The sequence below is a fragment of the Triticum urartu genome, chromosome 3 (genome assembly GCF_003073215.2).
Source record: "Triticum urartu cultivar G1812 chromosome 3, Tu2.1, whole genome shotgun sequence".
Lineage (NCBI taxonomy): Eukaryota > Viridiplantae > Streptophyta > Magnoliopsida > Poales > Poaceae > Triticum > Triticum urartu.
Genome location: NC_053024.1, coordinates 376,907,565 through 376,925,569, shown reverse-complemented (window position 1 = coordinate 376,925,569; position 18,005 = coordinate 376,907,565). Strand labels below are relative to the sequence as shown.

At 47.5% G+C, this 18,005-nt stretch overlaps 1 protein-coding gene across 1 annotated transcript; it reads left to right on the top strand.

Moving 5' to 3' along the window:
- The first annotated feature begins 11,161 nt into the window (after nt 1-11,161).
- On the top strand, nt 11,162-15,058 carry LOC125544030 (N-alpha-acetyltransferase 50). The gene is made up of 3 exons (XM_048707561.1): nt 11,162-11,491; nt 11,955-12,077; nt 14,707-15,058. The coding sequence occupies exons 1-3, from the start codon at nt 11,302-11,304 to the stop codon at nt 14,922-14,924; spliced, it is 531 nt and encodes a 176-aa protein (XP_048563518.1). The 5' UTR covers nt 11,162-11,301; the 3' UTR covers nt 14,925-15,058.
- Nucleotides 15,059-18,005: the final 2,947 nt, after the last annotated feature.

Below are 18,005 nucleotides of genomic sequence, written 5' to 3'. Positions count from 1 at the left end.
CCCCCCGAGGTTAATGGGCCTACATGGGCCCTAAGGGAGAAGAGGAGGGCCGGCCAGGGCAGGCCGCGCCCCCCCTCCCCCCTAGTCCGAATAGGACAAGGAAGGGGGGGCGCCCCCCTTTTCTCTTTCCCCCTTCCCCTTTCCTTCTCCAACAAGGCAAGAGGGGGGAGTCCTACTCCTGGTTGGAGTAGGACTCCTCCAGGCGCACCCCTAGGGCCGGCTGCACCTCCCCCTCCCCCTCCTTTATATACGGGGGCAAGGGGGCACCCCATGACACACAAGTTGATCTTCGTGATCGTTCCTTAGTCGTGTGCGGTGCCCCCTTCCACCATATTCCACCTCGGCCATATCGTAGCGGTGCTTAGGCGAAGCCCTGCGTTGCTAGAACATCATCACCGTCATCACACCGTCGTGCTGACGAAACTCTCCCTCAACGCTCAGCTGGATCGGAGCTCGAGGGACATCACCGAGTTGAACGTGTGCAGAACTCGGAGGTGACGTACGTTCGGTGCTTGGATCGGTCGGATCGGGAAGACGTACGACTACTTCCTCTACGTTGTGTCAACGCTTCCGTTGCCGGTCTACGAGGGTACGTAGACAACACTCTCCCCTCTCGTTGCTATGCATCACCATGATCTTGCGTGTGCATAGGATTTGTTTTGAAATTACTACGTTCCCCAACAGAACGCACTCACCCTCCCATGGCTGCGGCTCAGACTCGTTCCTCGGGAGTCGTGCCGACTTGTGGGGGATCAGTCCCCCCTCCACCAGGTCGTCGAGGTCGTCCTGGCTGATCGTCGAGCGGATCCAGTCGCCCTGGATCCAGCCCGGCGGCAGGCCGGATCTCGACGAGGATCCGCCCCGGCTGGTCTGCTTGCCCTTCGCCTTCGCGGTCGCCTTCTTCGCGCGCTCCAGCGCCACCGTATTCTCTTTCCCCATGGCGACGGATCGAGTTCGAACGAGGGTCCTGCGACGAGAGCAGAAGCGAGCATGGCAAAGAGGTCGGAGGAAGAAGAAAAGAGAATGGGAGCGCACGGGGCAGAGGCCTGGTCCGGTGCCTTTTATAAGGTCGTTCCCCGAGTGACTGACTGGTGGACCCAGACGATCTAAATAAATCCCGCAACAGTCACGCGCGCAGTACATGGCGAAAAAGGTGGCACGGAGATCGAGGAGACTTGCCTAACCCATCCCGATTACCATGGTCTCGCCCGTCTGGCGCGCTTCCCAAAATTTGAATCCCGCGAAATCCGTGGAGAGCAGAGCAACTTGCTAGACTGAAAACGCCCTCTACATTATCATTCGGAATTCTACTGTGAAAATTCACTCGACAAAAACCAAGAATGGACCAAGGCGACTAAAAAAGGAGTCGACGCCGTCTCCTCAGTTCATTGTTCCAGAACAAGATATACTCATAGCACAAAGAATGAGTCGGAAGTGTTCTCAACTCCTTCCTCACTCAAACCCTGATCCATTCGGGGGCTAATGATGAAGCTATGTACCTAGGGTAGGGTCATGGATCTGCCCAACGTACCCTCCCCAAGGACATCTCTACAAAGAATCAGAAGCAGTCGAAGAGAAACCATCATCCACTCGACCATGAAGATGTGTTCACTCGACCACCTTGAAGACACTCGACCACCAGAAGATGAGAAGCCCTTCACTCTGCAACGGTCGGGGTTTAAGTCATAGCTTTATGGACATTTATAGAACTTCACTTCGGACGTTACCAGTAACGCTCCTCCTTTATGAACATCGAACCTTGTGTAACGGAGGGGAGCAGGGGTCCTGGCGCACTCTATATAAGCCACCCCCTCCTCTGGGACAAGGGTTCGCACCCCCTGTAACACACACGCATATAATCTAGTCGACCGCCTCCGGGCTCCGAGACGTAGGGCTTTTACTTCCTCCAAGAAGGGCCCGAACTCGTAAAACTCGCGTGTACAACTCCTCCATAGCTAGGATCTTGCCTCTACATTCCTACCCCCCTATTCTACTGTCAGTCTTAGAACCATGACACCCCACTCGGGCATCGTCTCACGTTGATTCCAATTCTCAAAATTCACATATATTCCAAATAAATCTCCGTAAGTTTTTATCGCGTTTGGACCCCGTTTGATATGGATTTTCTATGAAATAAAAAACATGCAACAAACAGGAACTGACACTGTGCACTGGATCAATATGTTAGTCCCAAAAATAGTATAAAAAGTTACCAAAAGTATACGAAAGTTGTATAATACTGGCATGAAACAATAAAAAAATTATAGATATGACAGAGACGTATCAGCCGCCCGGGCCATGTATTCGGTTTTCATGCTTGTTCAACGTCGGAGAGACGTTTAGTGGACGGGGTAGATATCTACCACGCCCGTTCAATGCCCATTCCTTCGTCTTCCGCCTTTAAACAGGATCACCGGCCAAGAAACCAACTCTGGCGCCTGCATGTTGACACGCCCAGATGCTTGGCCTCAGTGGCATCCACTATTTAAAGGGGCCACACCGTCTCACAACACACCACAACCCATCCATGCCGCATCTTCCTTCCGTGCATCACATCTGCCACGACCGTGAGCAGGAACACTATGTGGGAGAGTTTCTCGACGAAGCAGAAGCATGAGGTGGCCACCCTTGCGGCCGCTTGGCGGAGCCACCGTGCCAAGTGGATAGAGGCCGGCATGTCGGCCAACTCTCTGAAGGTCTCCGACGACGAGCCCATGATGGGACTGGCTCCGATGAAGACTCCGCGCTGCAGCCCGCACCGGTGCATGCCGGCTCAACGATGGAGCAGGAACAAGCGCACTTCAATGTTGCCATGGCCGAGGAGCACCTAGCGCCTGCGCCTATGTCGTTGTTCTGGCAGGCGCGGGAGGAACAATGCTACAACATGTTCCTCCTCGAGCAGCACCAGCTGACGGAGGGCCAAATCTATGGGGAGAGCGCTGTGAGTTTTCTGTTCTCTGTAAACACATGTTCTGATAGGTGTCCGAGTCTGTAAAAGATAGGAAAAGTTCAGGTCTCGTTTGAAGTCGTTTTAGGGTCAAACTCTTAGAGATAAAGTGTGTTTTAAACCTGGTCGGTTTGTGATCAGGGTCATGACGTGTTGGGCACGAATAGTAGGCCGAGTTGGTCGTGAGGTCGGCTCCTTGAGCCCTATATAATGTGAAATAAAGACCCAGAAAAATCTGCACGTTGGCAGTACCAAACCTTCTCTGTTTCGATCTGTTTCTTTTGTCCTTCATCTACCTCCTGCGTTTTTCGATCTTGGAGCTAACACGTGGCATCAGAGCCTCGTTGTGATCGCCTAGTACTCGGTGATCATGGTGGACAACGACTTGAGCAAGCAGAGGGCTGCAGCAGAAAGTTCCGGGGCGGCTAAAGCAATTGTCATACCCGGGACGTCATACCCTCGTTTTGATCGGGAGAACTTTGGGGTTTGGAAGGCTCTAATGGAGTGTGCCCTACGAGCCGCTGAATTGTGGGTTGTCGTCGACCCCGGCGGCAATGCCTACAAGAAGGACGGCACCGAGCACTGCAAGGACAGGCAGGCAGCAACGACGCTCTATTCGGTGATGCCGATGGACGTTCTTTAGCATATCATCGCCAAGGAAACGGTGAAGGAGGCATGGGTTACCTTGAAGCTGCTCTTCGAGGGGCATACCCGTGTCAGGCAAGCGAATCTGCAAACTCTTTTGAGGAATTATGAAACGCTTGTGATGACTGACGATGAAACCGTGGATGCTTTTGCTTCGCGGGTGATGACGTTGGTCAATGGAATCCGCGCACTTGGAGAAAACCTGACGGAGACTTCAGTGGTCAGGAGATTCTTGCGCGCTGCTCCTCCCCGTTACATGCAGATCGTGACGGCAATTGAGCGGTGTGTTGACCTGACTACATTGACGGTCGATGACCTCGTTGGCCGCTACAAAGCTCATGATGAGAGGATGCACCATAGCCTCGGTGATGCTAGGGACAACGAGCAAGTCATGCTCACGAGGGCGCAGTGGCAATTGTTGATTGCAAGGGAGAAGAAGGCTGGCGAGGGCTCAAGCAATACTCGCCAAGATCGTGCGCCAAAAGAACAGAATAAGAGGAACGCGGGGGACAGCGCTCCAAAGAAGAAGAAGTTCGATAAGCGCAAGATCAAGTGTTATAATTGTGGCATCATGGGGCACTTCAAGTCTGAGTGTAGGAAGCCAGCGAAGGAGCAGGCATATATCGCGAAGAAGGGTGACATTGATGATGATCAAGCCAACATGCTGCTGTGTGAAATCTGTGAGTTTCCAGATGTGGACGTACAGATGCAAGTAGCTGAAACCGTTGCACTTGTGGAGAAGAAAATCTATCTCCACGAGGAAGAAGAGAAGAGGGCCAGAAATTTTTGGTACCTTGATACGGGCGCAAGCAACCATATGTCGGGGGATAGGACCCAATTCAGCGAGCTAAGCATGACTGTTGGAGGGACGGTCAGGTTCGGTGACGGCAAAACAGTGCCAATCTTAGGGAGAGGCACGGTGGTCTTCGAAGTAAAGAGTGGTGAGCACAAGATTCTCACAGATGTTTATTACATTCCCATGCTAAAGACGAACATAATTAGTTTGGGACAGCTCGAAGAGAGGGGCTGCAAAATTGTGCTCGAAGACGGATATTTGTGGGGCTATGATCGTCAAAGAAATCTCATGATGCGTGTGAAGAGGTCTCAGAACAGAATGTATGTCCTGAATTTGGACAAGGCACAGCCGGTGTGTTTTCTAGCAAAGTTTGACGAAACAGCGTGGAAGTGGCACTCACGTTTTGGTCACTTGAATTTTCATGCATTGAGGAAATTGGGAAAGCAGCAGATGGTGAGTGGACTGCCCATGATTGATCATGTTGATCAGCTTTGCACTGGATGTTTAGTTCGCAAGCAACGCCGAGGTGCGTTCCCGAGAGAAGCAAAATTTAGAGCTTCAAAAGTTTTGGAGCTGGTTCATGGTGATTTATGTGGACCCATTACTCCGGCTACCCCATCCGGGAAGAAGTATTTTTTGCTCATAGTAGATGACTACAGCAGGTATATGTGGTTGTCTTGTTGAGGAGTAAAGATGAGGCACTTGAAGCTTTCAGAAAGGTGAAAATTGCAGATGAGGTTGAATCTGAAGAAAAGTTGAAGGCATTAAGGACTGACCGAGGAGGGGAATTTACCTCTAATGAGTTTAAAGCTTATTGTGAGAACCATGGGATTAAGCGGTACTTGACGGCACCCTATACTCCGCAGCAAAACGGAGTCGTTGAGAGGAGAAATCAAACCATTGTAGCTATGGCCAGAAGTATGTTGAAAAGCAAAAAGCTACCAGGGAGATTTTGGGGAGAAGTCGTGACTACTGCTGTTTATTTACTCAATAGAGCTCCGACAAAGAGTGTTGTTGGAATGACACCGTACGAGGCATGGTGCGGTAGAAAACCCTCGGTTGATCATCTTCGGACTTTTGGATCTATTGCTCATATCAAGGTGTTGGGTGCACACAACGCGAAGCTAGCCGACAGAAGTATACCCACAATTTTGTTGGTCTATGAGCAAGGTTCAAAGGCATATTGAGTCTACAACCCAGCAACGAAGAAAGTACAAGTGTCACGTGATGTAGTTTTTGATGAAGAAAAAGCCTGGAATTGGGACGGCGCAGCAGTGGAGGACCATCCTACAGGAGGTGATGACATGTTTGTTGTATCCTATCACACTGATCCTGCAGGCCACCATCATGACAACGACGTACATGAAGATGGGCTTGATGTTGATGACAATCCTGGACATGGCGGCGGAAATCCGGGATCCGGTAGCGCACCTGGAACCCCCATGGCGCGTACACCCAGCCACGGCTTGCCCAGCTCCCCCTCTACCCCAGGAGGTGGACCGTGGTGGGGTGATGATGATGGAGATGACGGATCAGCAGCTGGAGCTCATTCAGAAATAGCAGCAAAAAACGCTGCCGTGGCAGCGAAATCTGGCATGCAATCTGCAGGGACGCCCAGAAACGCTGCCGTGGCAGCCGAAAATTCTGAAGCTGCATATTTCAGGGATGATGATGATCCAGAAAGCACGGTGGGAGGGAGCGCGATGGGGGAGACTCGTGAGTCCCCTGAGCGTACTCCGGGAAGGCCGCCAACGCCGGCGAAGCTCTGGCGAGTATTGGATCTTTATCCAAAGGAGGCTCTTCGGAAAAATTAATCCCATGCGAATGAAAAAGAGAGGAGATCGAATGCAAAAGAGAGGAGATCATTGCTTGTTTTCTGAAGTAGAACCAACCACGTTCGAAGAGGCGAACGATGAAGAGTCTTGGCGCAGCACCATGATAGAGGAGCTCGGTTCAATTGAAGAAAATCAAACATGGAGTCTTGTTGATCTTCCAAGTGGACACAATGCAATTGGGCTCAAGTGGGTGTTTAAAGTTAAAAAAGATTCACAAGGAGCAGTGGTGAAACACAAAGCAAGGTTGGTGGCCAAGGGGTTTGTACAGCAGCAAGGCATTGATTTTGAAGAAGTTTTTGCTCCGGTTGCAAGGATGGAGTCAGTTCGGTTGTTGATTGCACTAGCAGCTCAAGAGTCATGGTCTTTGCATCACATGGATGTGAAGTCGGCCTTTCTCAATGGAGATCTAGAGGAGGAGGTATATGTGCAGCAACCCACTGGTTTTGTCAAGAAAGGAGAGGAACATAAGGTATATAAGTTGCATAAAGCTTTGTACGGTTTGAAGCAGGCCCCTAGAGCATGGAATACTAAACTTCATAATACTTTGATTTCACTTGGTTTTGAGAAGTGTCCACTAGAGCATGCCATGTATAAAAGAGGTATAGATGCAAGTCGTCTACTCATTGGTGTGTATGTTGATGACCTCCTAATCACTGGTGCAAGTGAGAAGGAGATTGGAAGATTCAAGAAGCAGATGAAGGAATTGTTCAAAATGAGTGATCTAGGCTTGTTAAGCTTTTACCTTGGGATTGAGGTACATCAAAGTAGAGATGGGATCACATTGTGCCAAGAGGCATATGCCACAAAAATTCTGGTGAATTGTGGCATGGATGATTGCAATCCTTCACATACGCCTATGGAGGCTAAGCTCAAGTTGAGCAAACGGAGTGAGGCGCCGGCCGTTGATCCAACAGATTACAGAAGCATTGTGGGGAGCCTAAGGTACTTGGTGAACACAAGGGCTGATTTGGCCTACTCTGTTGGGATCGTTAGTAGATACATGGAGCACCCTACTACTAAACATCTAGCTGCGGTGAAGCAAATTTTGAGGTATGTTAAGGGCACTCTAAAATATGGCTGCAAGTACACAAGAAAGAAAGAGGCAAGACCACCATTGGTGGGCTATAGTGACAGTGATATGGCAGGAGACGTGGACGACAGGAAAAGTACTACTGGCGTTGTTTTTTTCTTAGGTGAAAATTTGATCTCTTGGCTGTCACGGAAGCAGAAGGTAGTGGCACTTTCTTCTTGCGAAGCGGAGTACATTGCAGGAGCGGCTGCGGCGTGTCAGGGAGTTTGGCTCAGTAGATTATATGCGGACTTGATGGGAGAACAGCCAAAGCAAGTGAAGCTACATATTGACAATAAATCCACCATATCTTTGTGCAAGAATCATGTGCATCATGATCGTAGCAAGCACATTGATGTAAAGTTCCACTACATTCGCGGGTGTGTGGAAGAAGGGAGGATGGAGGTCGAGCATGTCAATACAAACGATCAACTCGCGGACATTTAACCGAAGTCACTTGGGAAGGTGAAGTTTCAAGAGATGTGTGAGAAGATCGGAGTAAAGGCTGTCAAGTAGTCATAACATCATGTTTAGGGGGGTGAATGTGAGTTTTCTGTTCTCTGTAAACACATGTTCTGATAGGTGTCCGAGTCTGTAAAAGATAGGAAAAGTTCAGGTCTCGTTTGAAGTCGTTTTAGGGTCAAACTCTTAGAGATAAAGTGTGTTTTAAACCTGGTCGGTTTGTGATTAGGGTCACAACGTGTTGGGCACGAATAGTAGGCCGAGTTGGTTGTGAGGTCGGCTCCTTGAGCCCTATATAATGTGAAATAAAGACCCAAAAAAATCTGCACGTTGGCAGTACCAAACCTTCTCTGTTTCGATCTGTTTCTTTTGTTCTTCATCTACCTCCTGCATTTTTCGATCTTGGAGCTAACACGCGCGAGCGAGGAAGTTGTGTCGGCCATGGCCGCAACGAACCCCAACTTCATCACCGAGCAGCAGGCACTGTACGAGGCTGCCCGCACTCAAGCCGCCGCTCCAACATACATGCGGTGCAACCGGACGCGGAGGCGGCGCTGTCTACGCAGGCGATCGCGAACAAGAACGCTGCCAGCCGCAAACGTTGTTTGGTCGTGCCGGTGGGATGACGAACATGCTGACCCCTCCACTTTCATTGTGGACCTCACGTCCACCGACAGCGGACAGATCGCTCACTCCGACAAGGATGGGTAAGGCATGGAAGGTGGCGGGGGCTCGAGTCCCAAGTGGGTCGGTCCGTCTCCCATGCTCTACTATTCCTCGCAGGCGACCGCACCACTTCGCGAGTCTTATCTCCGCCGCTCATGGAGACGACAGATGGAGGACGCGGTCGCCGGAAGGGAACAACAAGGACTTGGACGACGGGCATCGCTGTAGGTAGGTTTAGATCTGGTCCCCCTTCTTAATAAAATTTGTCCGTGATGTAATGAATGTGCTCCGGTTTATATGAAAATCATCCATTTTGCATGTAATTTATCTGATTGTTGGTACCTAACTTGAAATATACGCGGCTAATTTTAAATAATCTTCTTTCGTATTGTCTCTGTGAACTGAGAGCAACTCTAATGGGGCGACCCATTTCGTCCGCCGCCGTCCGTTTGGGTCGGCGCGGACTCAAAAGGCGGCCCAACGCACCGACCCAAATGGACACATGTCCGCTTTTCGTCCATGTGCGACCCATTCCCGGCCCATTTTTGAGCCGGATTTGCGTCAGCGGGGACACGCGACGGACGCACGCACGCTCGCCTTCTCCTCTCCCCGGGCTCGCTGGTCGGTGGCACATTGGCCTCCCCCTCACCCCCAGCCAATAGCAACCCTCGCCCGCCTCATTCGTCGCCGACACCGACGCCCATTTTTGCCGGCGACTCTACTAGTTGCCGTCGCCTCCACATCCGCCCAGCAATGCCGCCCACTCCCCTGTCACCCGCCACCGTTGTCTTGCCACCGAGGAGCAAACTGCTTTCCACCGCCGCTCCCCCCACCGCACAGCCGTCCGCGACTAAGAAGCCGCCTCGCCGCCCTGGCCAGATCCGACCGGCACGCTCGTCGGACGCCAGCCCACTCGTCGGACGCTGACCCACTCGTCGGACGTCGGCCCACTCATCGGACGCCAGCAGGGCAACTAGCTGGTCCGTGCACGCCGCGACTCCCCTCGCCGGTCGTCTCCTTCTTCGACGCCCGCAAGCTGTTCGATAGTTTGCCAAGGTATGAAATGGACTCCGCCGACGAGTTCTTTTTCCACAATTTCTTTTGCGACTCCGACGATTCGCCGTCCGACGACGACGAGGAGATATTGGCTGCCGTGTTGGTCCATCACCACCTCAACAGCCAACGACCGTTGTTCCGTGGCTCCATTCCGAACCACCTTTCGGCGTTGAATCGCAACCGAGAGAGCGGGCGGGACTACTTTGATACATCAAAAATTCCGCTGCCGTTTCCGTATGAGTAGGCATCTTTTCAACCGTATTAGAGATGGGATGGTCGGCTATGATGACTATTTCGAGTGCAAAGAGGATGTCGTCGGCAAGATCGGTTTCTCCTCTTATCAGAAATGCACTGCCGCCATCCGAATGCTTGCATACGGAGTTCCCGGTGATCTCATTGACGAGTACGTTCGTATGAGCGAGTCTACATGCCTAGAGTCCCTGTATAAGTTCTGCAAGGCTGTTATTGATGTGTTTGGCCCTGAGTACTTGAGAGAGCCAACAACTGAAGATACAGCCCGTTTGTTGGCGACGAATGCCAGAAGAGGCTTTCCAGGGATGCTTGACAGTATAGACTGCATGCACTGGGAGTGGAAGAACTGTCCTTCTACTTGGCAAGGGCAGTATAAGGGACATGTCAGGGCTTGCACCGTCATACTAGAGGCTGTGGCGTCTCAAGATCTCTGGATCTGGCACTCTTTCTTTGGCATGGCTGGATCACACAATGATATCAACGTGCTTCAGTGCTCGCCGGTGTTTGCTAGGCTTGCCGAAGGCAACAGCCCACCGGTGAACTTTACTGTCAGCGGCCACAACTACGACAAAGGATACTACTTGGGTGACGGTATCTATCCTCAGTGGACCGCTATTGTCAAGATAATACCCAACCCTGTCAGAGAGAAGAGGAAAAGATTTGCCCAAGAGCAAGAGAGTGCTAGAAAGGATGTCGAGCGTGCCTTTGGTGTTTTGCAATCTCGATGGGGCATCATTCAATATCCTGCTAATACTTGAAGCACGCAGAAACTCTGTGAGGTGATGACTGCTTGTGTGATCATGCATAATATGATCGTAGAAGACGAGCGTCCGGAACGTCTGTACGATCAAGGGTTTCAGTTTCAGAGAGAAAATATTGTGTCTGAGCATGGAGTAGCGGCAATGTTTGAACAGTTCATCCAATTTCATCAAGACATGCGTGATTGGAAAACTCACGTGCAACTGCAAAATGATTTGGTTGAGTATATGTGGGCTCATGTTGACAACCAATAGATGTATCTTCTTTTATTCGTTTGCAAAATTATGTGAAACATTTTTATTTGTATTCGGCTTGTAAAACTATATAAGTATTATTTTTATTCGATTTATTTGACAATATGTTTGAATGCAAATTATTAATGTAAAATTGGGCAGCCAGCCGACACATATAGGTCGACGCGTTGGACGTGCTGCCAACTTATATCAAAAACAAAACGGACACCGGCAGACTACCAACCCAAACAAATAAAAAGCGAACGAAGTCGGGGGTCGTCCCGTTAAAGTTGCTTCTATATATGTTCGAGTGAGCGTCGGATATACCTTTGGTTGCAACTTGCAAGGGCACGCAAGCGAAAGGCCTGGCTTGTAGCCCACCACCCACCCGCGGTCGGTGAGAACGCCGTAGGCCCGACGGGTCAGCGAGAACGGGAAGAAGTAGCGAAAACAGCTAAAGAGCGGAAGGGTTTTGGTCGCGAGTCGCACCCGCCGCCGTGGTCGCATCGCACGCAAACTTTCGAGTCTCGAGAGAGGCGACGAAGAGAGCGAGGGCGAGGGACGGCAATAGTGCTTGGAGGATGGGCGCTGGGGAAGGAGAGGCAGGTGGGAGCAAGGAGAAGAGCAGCGGCGTCGCCCGGACGTCCCTGGACGGCCTGCGGGACAAGAACGTGATGCAGCTCAAGAAGCTCAACATGGCGCTCTTCCCCGTCCGCTACAACGACAAATACTACCAGGACGCCATCGCCTCCAAGGACTTCTCCAAGCTCGGTGAGCGCGCTCCCACCCGTCTCTTCCAATCTTGTTCTAGTCCCTACCTCGCGCCGCCGGGACCGGTTCCATACCTCATCCGGTCTTCCATTGTATTGGGATTGGGATTGGGATTGGGGTTGTATCTATCTCAGTTCTCGGATCTGCAGACAGAAGGCAGAAAAAAATTTATAACTTGCTACCAGATTGGGGAAGAAACCGCCATTAGGAATTTAGATTTTGGAATGGGGACGTGCAAATGCGAATGTGGATTTGATCTGTAAAAATAATTCTTTGGCCATAGAAGATCTTGGAGAGTTGGAGAGCGTGGGTAGGTAGCTATGGTATTGTGCTGGGGATGTTTCCCGGATTCGCTGTTATATTGATTCGTCTGCTGGGTTTGGCTGATTTCGTCTATGAGATGAGAAAACATGTTGCTGGTGCTATTGTCTGACTCTTCTTTTTTTCCTTTCTGTGTTTGTAGCTTACTATAGTGATATATGTGTTGGAGCAATCGCTTGTCGCCTGGAGAAGAAGGAAGGAGGGGTCGTCCGTGTTTATATCATGACTCTGGGTGTATTGGCGCCCTACCGTGGTCTTGGTCTTGGTGAGAATTTTCCCTACCTAAATTCATTTTTGGTTATGAGAAGAGATCACCCTGTTGGGCGTGAGATCTAGATATGCCTCACAAGTAGGATAACATGTGCACCTTCTTACCTGATTGCTGAAATTGTGAATTAAAATGTAATTGTTGAATAGTTGTAGGTACTGCATTTATCTTGCAACCTATTTTTCACTCAAGCAATGAACGGTGATTGATCATGCTTCTGCCACCATCTCAATTGAATCAATGTGCCCAGAGTTTTCTGTTGATGTGTCACTGCCATAACATCAACAATACCACTGTGACAACCCTCCGGACCAAGCACATTGACCCTCACAATAGAAGTTGCCTGTGCGTCCACCATAGGGCCATGGCGTCCAATTGACAAGGTGGGCGGCGCCTTAAGCTGATTTTCGATGCCATATGCTTTCTGAGTAGGCACACACGGGAAGGAGAAGCAGGAGCGGGAGGGGAGAAGCAGGGGCGTGGAAAGGAAAAAAACAGTGGGGAAGGAAACCTTGGGCCTTCTTCCTTGAACTATGTAGAAGGAGGTGGGAAGGAAAAGCGGGTGAGGAGAGAGGGACAGAACAAGGTGAGAGTGGAGCAGAAAAAAAAAATCTGGTTCTGGCTTGGGGCGCCACCTCCTTGTGCCATCCCCGTTATTGCAGAGCTTTGTTGCTTCCAGGTCTGCGTGGGTGCGGCATTGCCAGCAGCAGCTATGCTTCTTCTTTTGAGTCTCTGCCAGCTTCTCCTCTCCCTCCACGAGTCTTCCCCAGCTTTTCCTCTCCCTAGCCTCCCTCTTCTTCAGCTCCTGCTCTCTGCTCTGTTCTGCTGTATGTTCCAGCAGCAGCTATGCTTCTTCTGTTTGAGTCTCTGCCAGCTTCTCCTCTCCCTCCCACAAGTCCTCTCCAGCTTTTCCACTCCCTACCGTTACAAGGTTACGTGATAAAATGCTTGGACAACCTATGACAGCCTGCACCATCTAGGAAGGTTACAATCAAAGGGCAATAAGTGCAGGCCTTGCCAGTTGGCAGCCAAATCACAAGACAGGGAGTAGTGCAAGCTAGTTAAGAGACTTTTCAGCAGAGAGAATGGCTGGCCTTAGGTCAGCTTTTGTTCTATGGGTTAATAAACCAAAGTCAAGCTTGAATCCGCTCCTCCAAGAATCAACTGATGCTACCAGGTTTCTGAAAAGTGTTGTTGCTTACATACCACGTTTTGTTGTATTTTGGCATTTGAGTGTCCATTGGGTTAATCTTATTCCCATGGGAACATTAAAGGGAGCACTGTGCTACTAAATTGGTTGTAATGGGTGATTTAACTTGCTGTCAGACCAGGTTAGGGTGTGTCTATGAAGTCGCCTTGCAATAACGCCGTAAGCGTTATAAAGTTACGAAGGGGTGGGTTGCCACAAAATGCATTATGCATTTAAACTAATGTGGTGTTAAGGATTGTGGGTAGTGGTTGTGCCATATGTGCTCATGAAATTGGAGTGTAATGATACTCTTACCATGTTATGTCCTCTAGGACATGGTGTATGTCCTTTCATGATGTCCAAGTGATAACTTGCTGTTTTAAAAAAAACCTCATGGAAATGATTTAAGCATGTACCTATATTATTCTATAAAGCTTGCTTATAAATAATTACCGTAGCTGTTTATCTAGTGTAAGTTCTGAAAGAATACCTGTATCAGCACAGGAAAAACCAGTGAAAAATAATGAGCCGGCAATGTTGCCACTCATTCTTACTTTAGCCCATGTTAACACATCTGCACGCTAGATTGCTCTTTTGTATCCAGGTGAAATACCCGTGACTTCTAAGTCTAGTAAGAATAATGTTAAAGATCATTGTGCAATAAACATCATGGGCTGCCTCATCATACTTTGAGCAATCGCTTCACTATCATGCTTCTTTTAGACCACTGCCCCATTGGTGCTACTATCAGATGATAGTAAGTTAGTATGTCCGTTCTGCTCCCAGTGACCGGGTAGCACATGTGGTTAGCCCAGCAGTTATTCATAACCTGTTGTTTGTTAATAGGCTTCAGAGTCCTCTAAATGTTTTTTTTTTGGCGGGAAGAGTCCTCTAAATGTTAGGCTACACCATTTCCCACACTGCACTATTGGCTGCTAATATAGTATCCTGTTGTTAATATGATTCCATTGATGGTAAATGAGAATTTCGGGAGTTTACAGAATTCAATTTAAAATATACTCTGGCGGTCTGGCCTCATTTCACAACACATGCTGTCAAGAATTTTGAGTTTGTTCTCAGGGAAATGTTCATATGATCATCTAAAGACTATTAGGAACGTGATGTTTGATAAAAAGAAATTATGAGGGGACTACACTGCGGCAGGTTTTGTTTGGTACTGCTACTGTAACACTGCTCTCAAAAGAATGAATGCTAGTTGAATGAATATGAAATATCAACTTGTTGTGAACTTCTTGAGCTTGATATACACCTTATATACTTTTGCTCTTTTGAAACTATCTTTTACAAACAGAAAATAACAGTTTGTTTTTGGCAACAACACGAGCTGTTTTTAAGAGTAGCAGTAAAGCTGTTTTTTAAGAGTAGCAGTAATATGAGCTGTGCTGCCTTACATTTGATTCTTTTTTATTTTGACAGGAACAAAGCTGCTGAACCATGTTTTTGATCTCTGTGCGAAGCAGAACATCTTGGAGATATACTTACACGTTCAGACAAACAACGACGATGCCATTGCTTTCTACAAGAAGTTTGGTTTCGAAATAACAGAGACGATACATAATTACTATACGAACATCACTCCACCAGATTGCTATGTTCTTACCAAATTTATCGGCCAGGCTGCTACAAAGAAATGAGCAGACACTGTCCCTGCTCTTGTGATAGAGTTGTGATCTTGTTGCAGTTTGTTCTTCATTCTCGTTGAGGTTTAACATTACTTTGAGAACACGATTACCTTGGCTGCATCACTGAGACGTCATTTTTACCTTAACTGTGTTCTTTATCCCGCCTTGCTCCAGTAACTTGAGTGCCTGCCTTAACTACTTATTCTGGATATGTGGTGCGCGGTTGCCAGATTTTTTCTGAATGGTGTGGTTGCCAATTTTAATCGTGCTCCTTTGACCCGTTACTGGAGCAAGGTTGTGGTTACTTGGGTTTCGAAATCCCAACGTTTGTTACTTTAGTTCTGACAGGTTTGTTAGTGATAAAATCAGTTTTTTGTTCGTGTAAATTTAACCCTTTTTATTGAATTATTTTTTAACACGTTTATTACTTTTGCCGTTGATAAATCAAATTATCTATGGTCTTGCCCGCATCACCACTCCGATGATCGCATCAACCCAAAGAGAACCCCATCGCCTACGAAAATACTTTCATCAAGAGTACGCTACAAGGACGAAAGGTGAACGAAAGTACCTTTCTACATCTGTGCTCATATCCTGGTGTGAACAATAAAATAAATAAAATATAAAAACATTTCAAAAAATTCTGAATTTTTTTGGCATACTTTAAGAAATGTTTGTTGTGCATGTAAAATTTCATCACGAAATCACATTGGTGAAAGTCGTGGCAAAAAAGACAAAATGAGATCTCCAAAATGCGTTTGAATGTAACATTTTTCAGAGCATTGATTTTGTCTTTTTTACCACGCCTTCCAACAATGTCATTTCGTGATAAAATTTTGCATGCACAACAAATATTTCTTAAAGTATGCCACAAAAATAATTCAGAATATTTTGAATTATTTTTTTATTTTATTTATTTTACTGTTCACACCAGGAGCATATGAAATGTATTTTTTGGGAAACTTCAGTTATTTATTTATTTATTTATTCAGAATATTCATCAAGAGTACACTACATAAGGAAATTCGGTTTGGCTCTAGGGAGCATGTGCTCCTGCTTGCCAAAAATGTATTTTACAAATGTCAATTTTTTTTTGAAAAAAATAGATGTGTTCATTGTTACACCCAAATGTTACCTGCAATTTTTTAGGTGGAAAACTTAAGCATTTTGACCTGTGTGAAAATAACAAATCAAACGCCAAATGTTATCTCTAAATGTACACTTATTTTTGTTTTTTCGTCGACGTAGCACTGTTATCCCGTTTCGCATAAAAATTGTAAGCGTGCTTGTTACACCAACACGAACATCTAAAAAAAACTAGAATTTGTAAAATTCATTTACTATTTATTTTGAATTTACTCTTCATCAGGGATCATATGCTCCCCAGAGCCTAAAGGCCATCCCATGTAAGGAAATGGAAGCATTTTGTGACATAGAAGATGAAAGGTGAACACCACATTTAAATCGTATCGTTATATGCCCTCATGCACTGTAATGGAGTTCTTCTCCATAACCAGAGCTATATAAGGTGCACCAGGGGCATCGTAGAAAGGGGATCAGCTACTTTGACCTATACGCTTACACCATGTAGAAGATTGAAGATTTCCAGTAGCCGTTGACCCCCCCCCCCCCCCAAATAAAGTATTTCCCGCATCCCCTGCCCCCCCCCCCCCCCCAACCACACACACACAATCAGCTTGAGAACACGTCAAGTTTCCTTGACTCGACCAATACCTCTCTGCATTGTAATCCTCTATATTCTCCCTATAAAGAAGAAGCAAGGCAAGAAGTAGGGGTTTTATCCATATTGGAGGTCTAAAACTGGGTATATGTGTGTCCCTATATTTCGATTCTAAACTCCATGGTATGCAGACATCACGTGCTCTCTCTAGTACCCCCTTGTTAGAGTTGACCTAAAATCTCTTGACAGCTGGCATCAATCATGGGGTGTTATGAGATCAGGGCGGATCTATGTCACAAGTCACATCGCAAGACAACAAATCATCGGGTGGGGGGGGGGGGGGGGGACGACCAGCCAAAAATCATGACAGAAAGACTGAGGGAGGCTTATCTCATAAAGTAATCCTTAATATCCCCAGGGACCCTAAGGGTCAAACATCATGATTCAAGTTTCCTAGGCATGAGCATTCGACGAATCTATCCTCAAAGGAAGATCATCATAGGGTGGTTGGTGGGAACACCATCCTCAGTGACGATAATTGTGAAAAACATTGTGTGCCCATGAAAGTGCATCTAATCCCTTTGGTTGATTTTGATAATTAATGTCAACATATCTCAAAGAATAATAATTTAAGTAACTTATATCATGAAAGTTCTGTTAGGTTGCAACAAACGAGATGAGGTGCCCCCCACAAATTCTCATAGATAGTGTTGGACAAGGCAAGGACTTATCTATTTATTTTGCATTTTAGTGGTCCAACATCACATTGCATCAATAGGCATGTCAATACTGTCAAAAGGGGAATGAGGTTGTTAAAATGAGTTTCTTTCTCTGTGTGCTTAAAGATCAACTCCAATGCCCTCAAAATACTCCACTATGTCTACCTACGCTTCTATACTTAAGAACTTTTGAGCTCTTACAATCGGAACCTGCGAGGCCATTAACCCAAATATAGCTATTGCATACCCTAGCTATTCAGAACCGCCAAGCATTCCACTCGGAGTCACCAAGGGTGTTGGCAAGCTTTATGTTACCCTCTCAAAAATTCCGAATGCATTCCAGAGTGTGTGCCACATGCGAGGTAGTCCACTTGGAGCTTTTAAACTCAGTTCCAACCTTTTGAGTCCTTTGAAAGTTGCCACCTTTTGTATTGATTGAAGCCTCCATGCAGATCACCCAGGAGCTTCTGAGATGTGTTAAAAAAGTGTGTAACAGTCATATTTCTAGTCAACCCCATATATAGCCCCACCTTCCCATCAGTCCACTCATACCATATATTTTTAAGAGAGAATATCACCTTCTTGTGTTGATTTCAAAGGGCTTTCTACTCCAAAGCCAAGTATTTGAGATCTAAACCCCCTTTTGCTTTCAACTCTTACCTCCCCAATCCAAGGCCATATCTTGAAAGAATT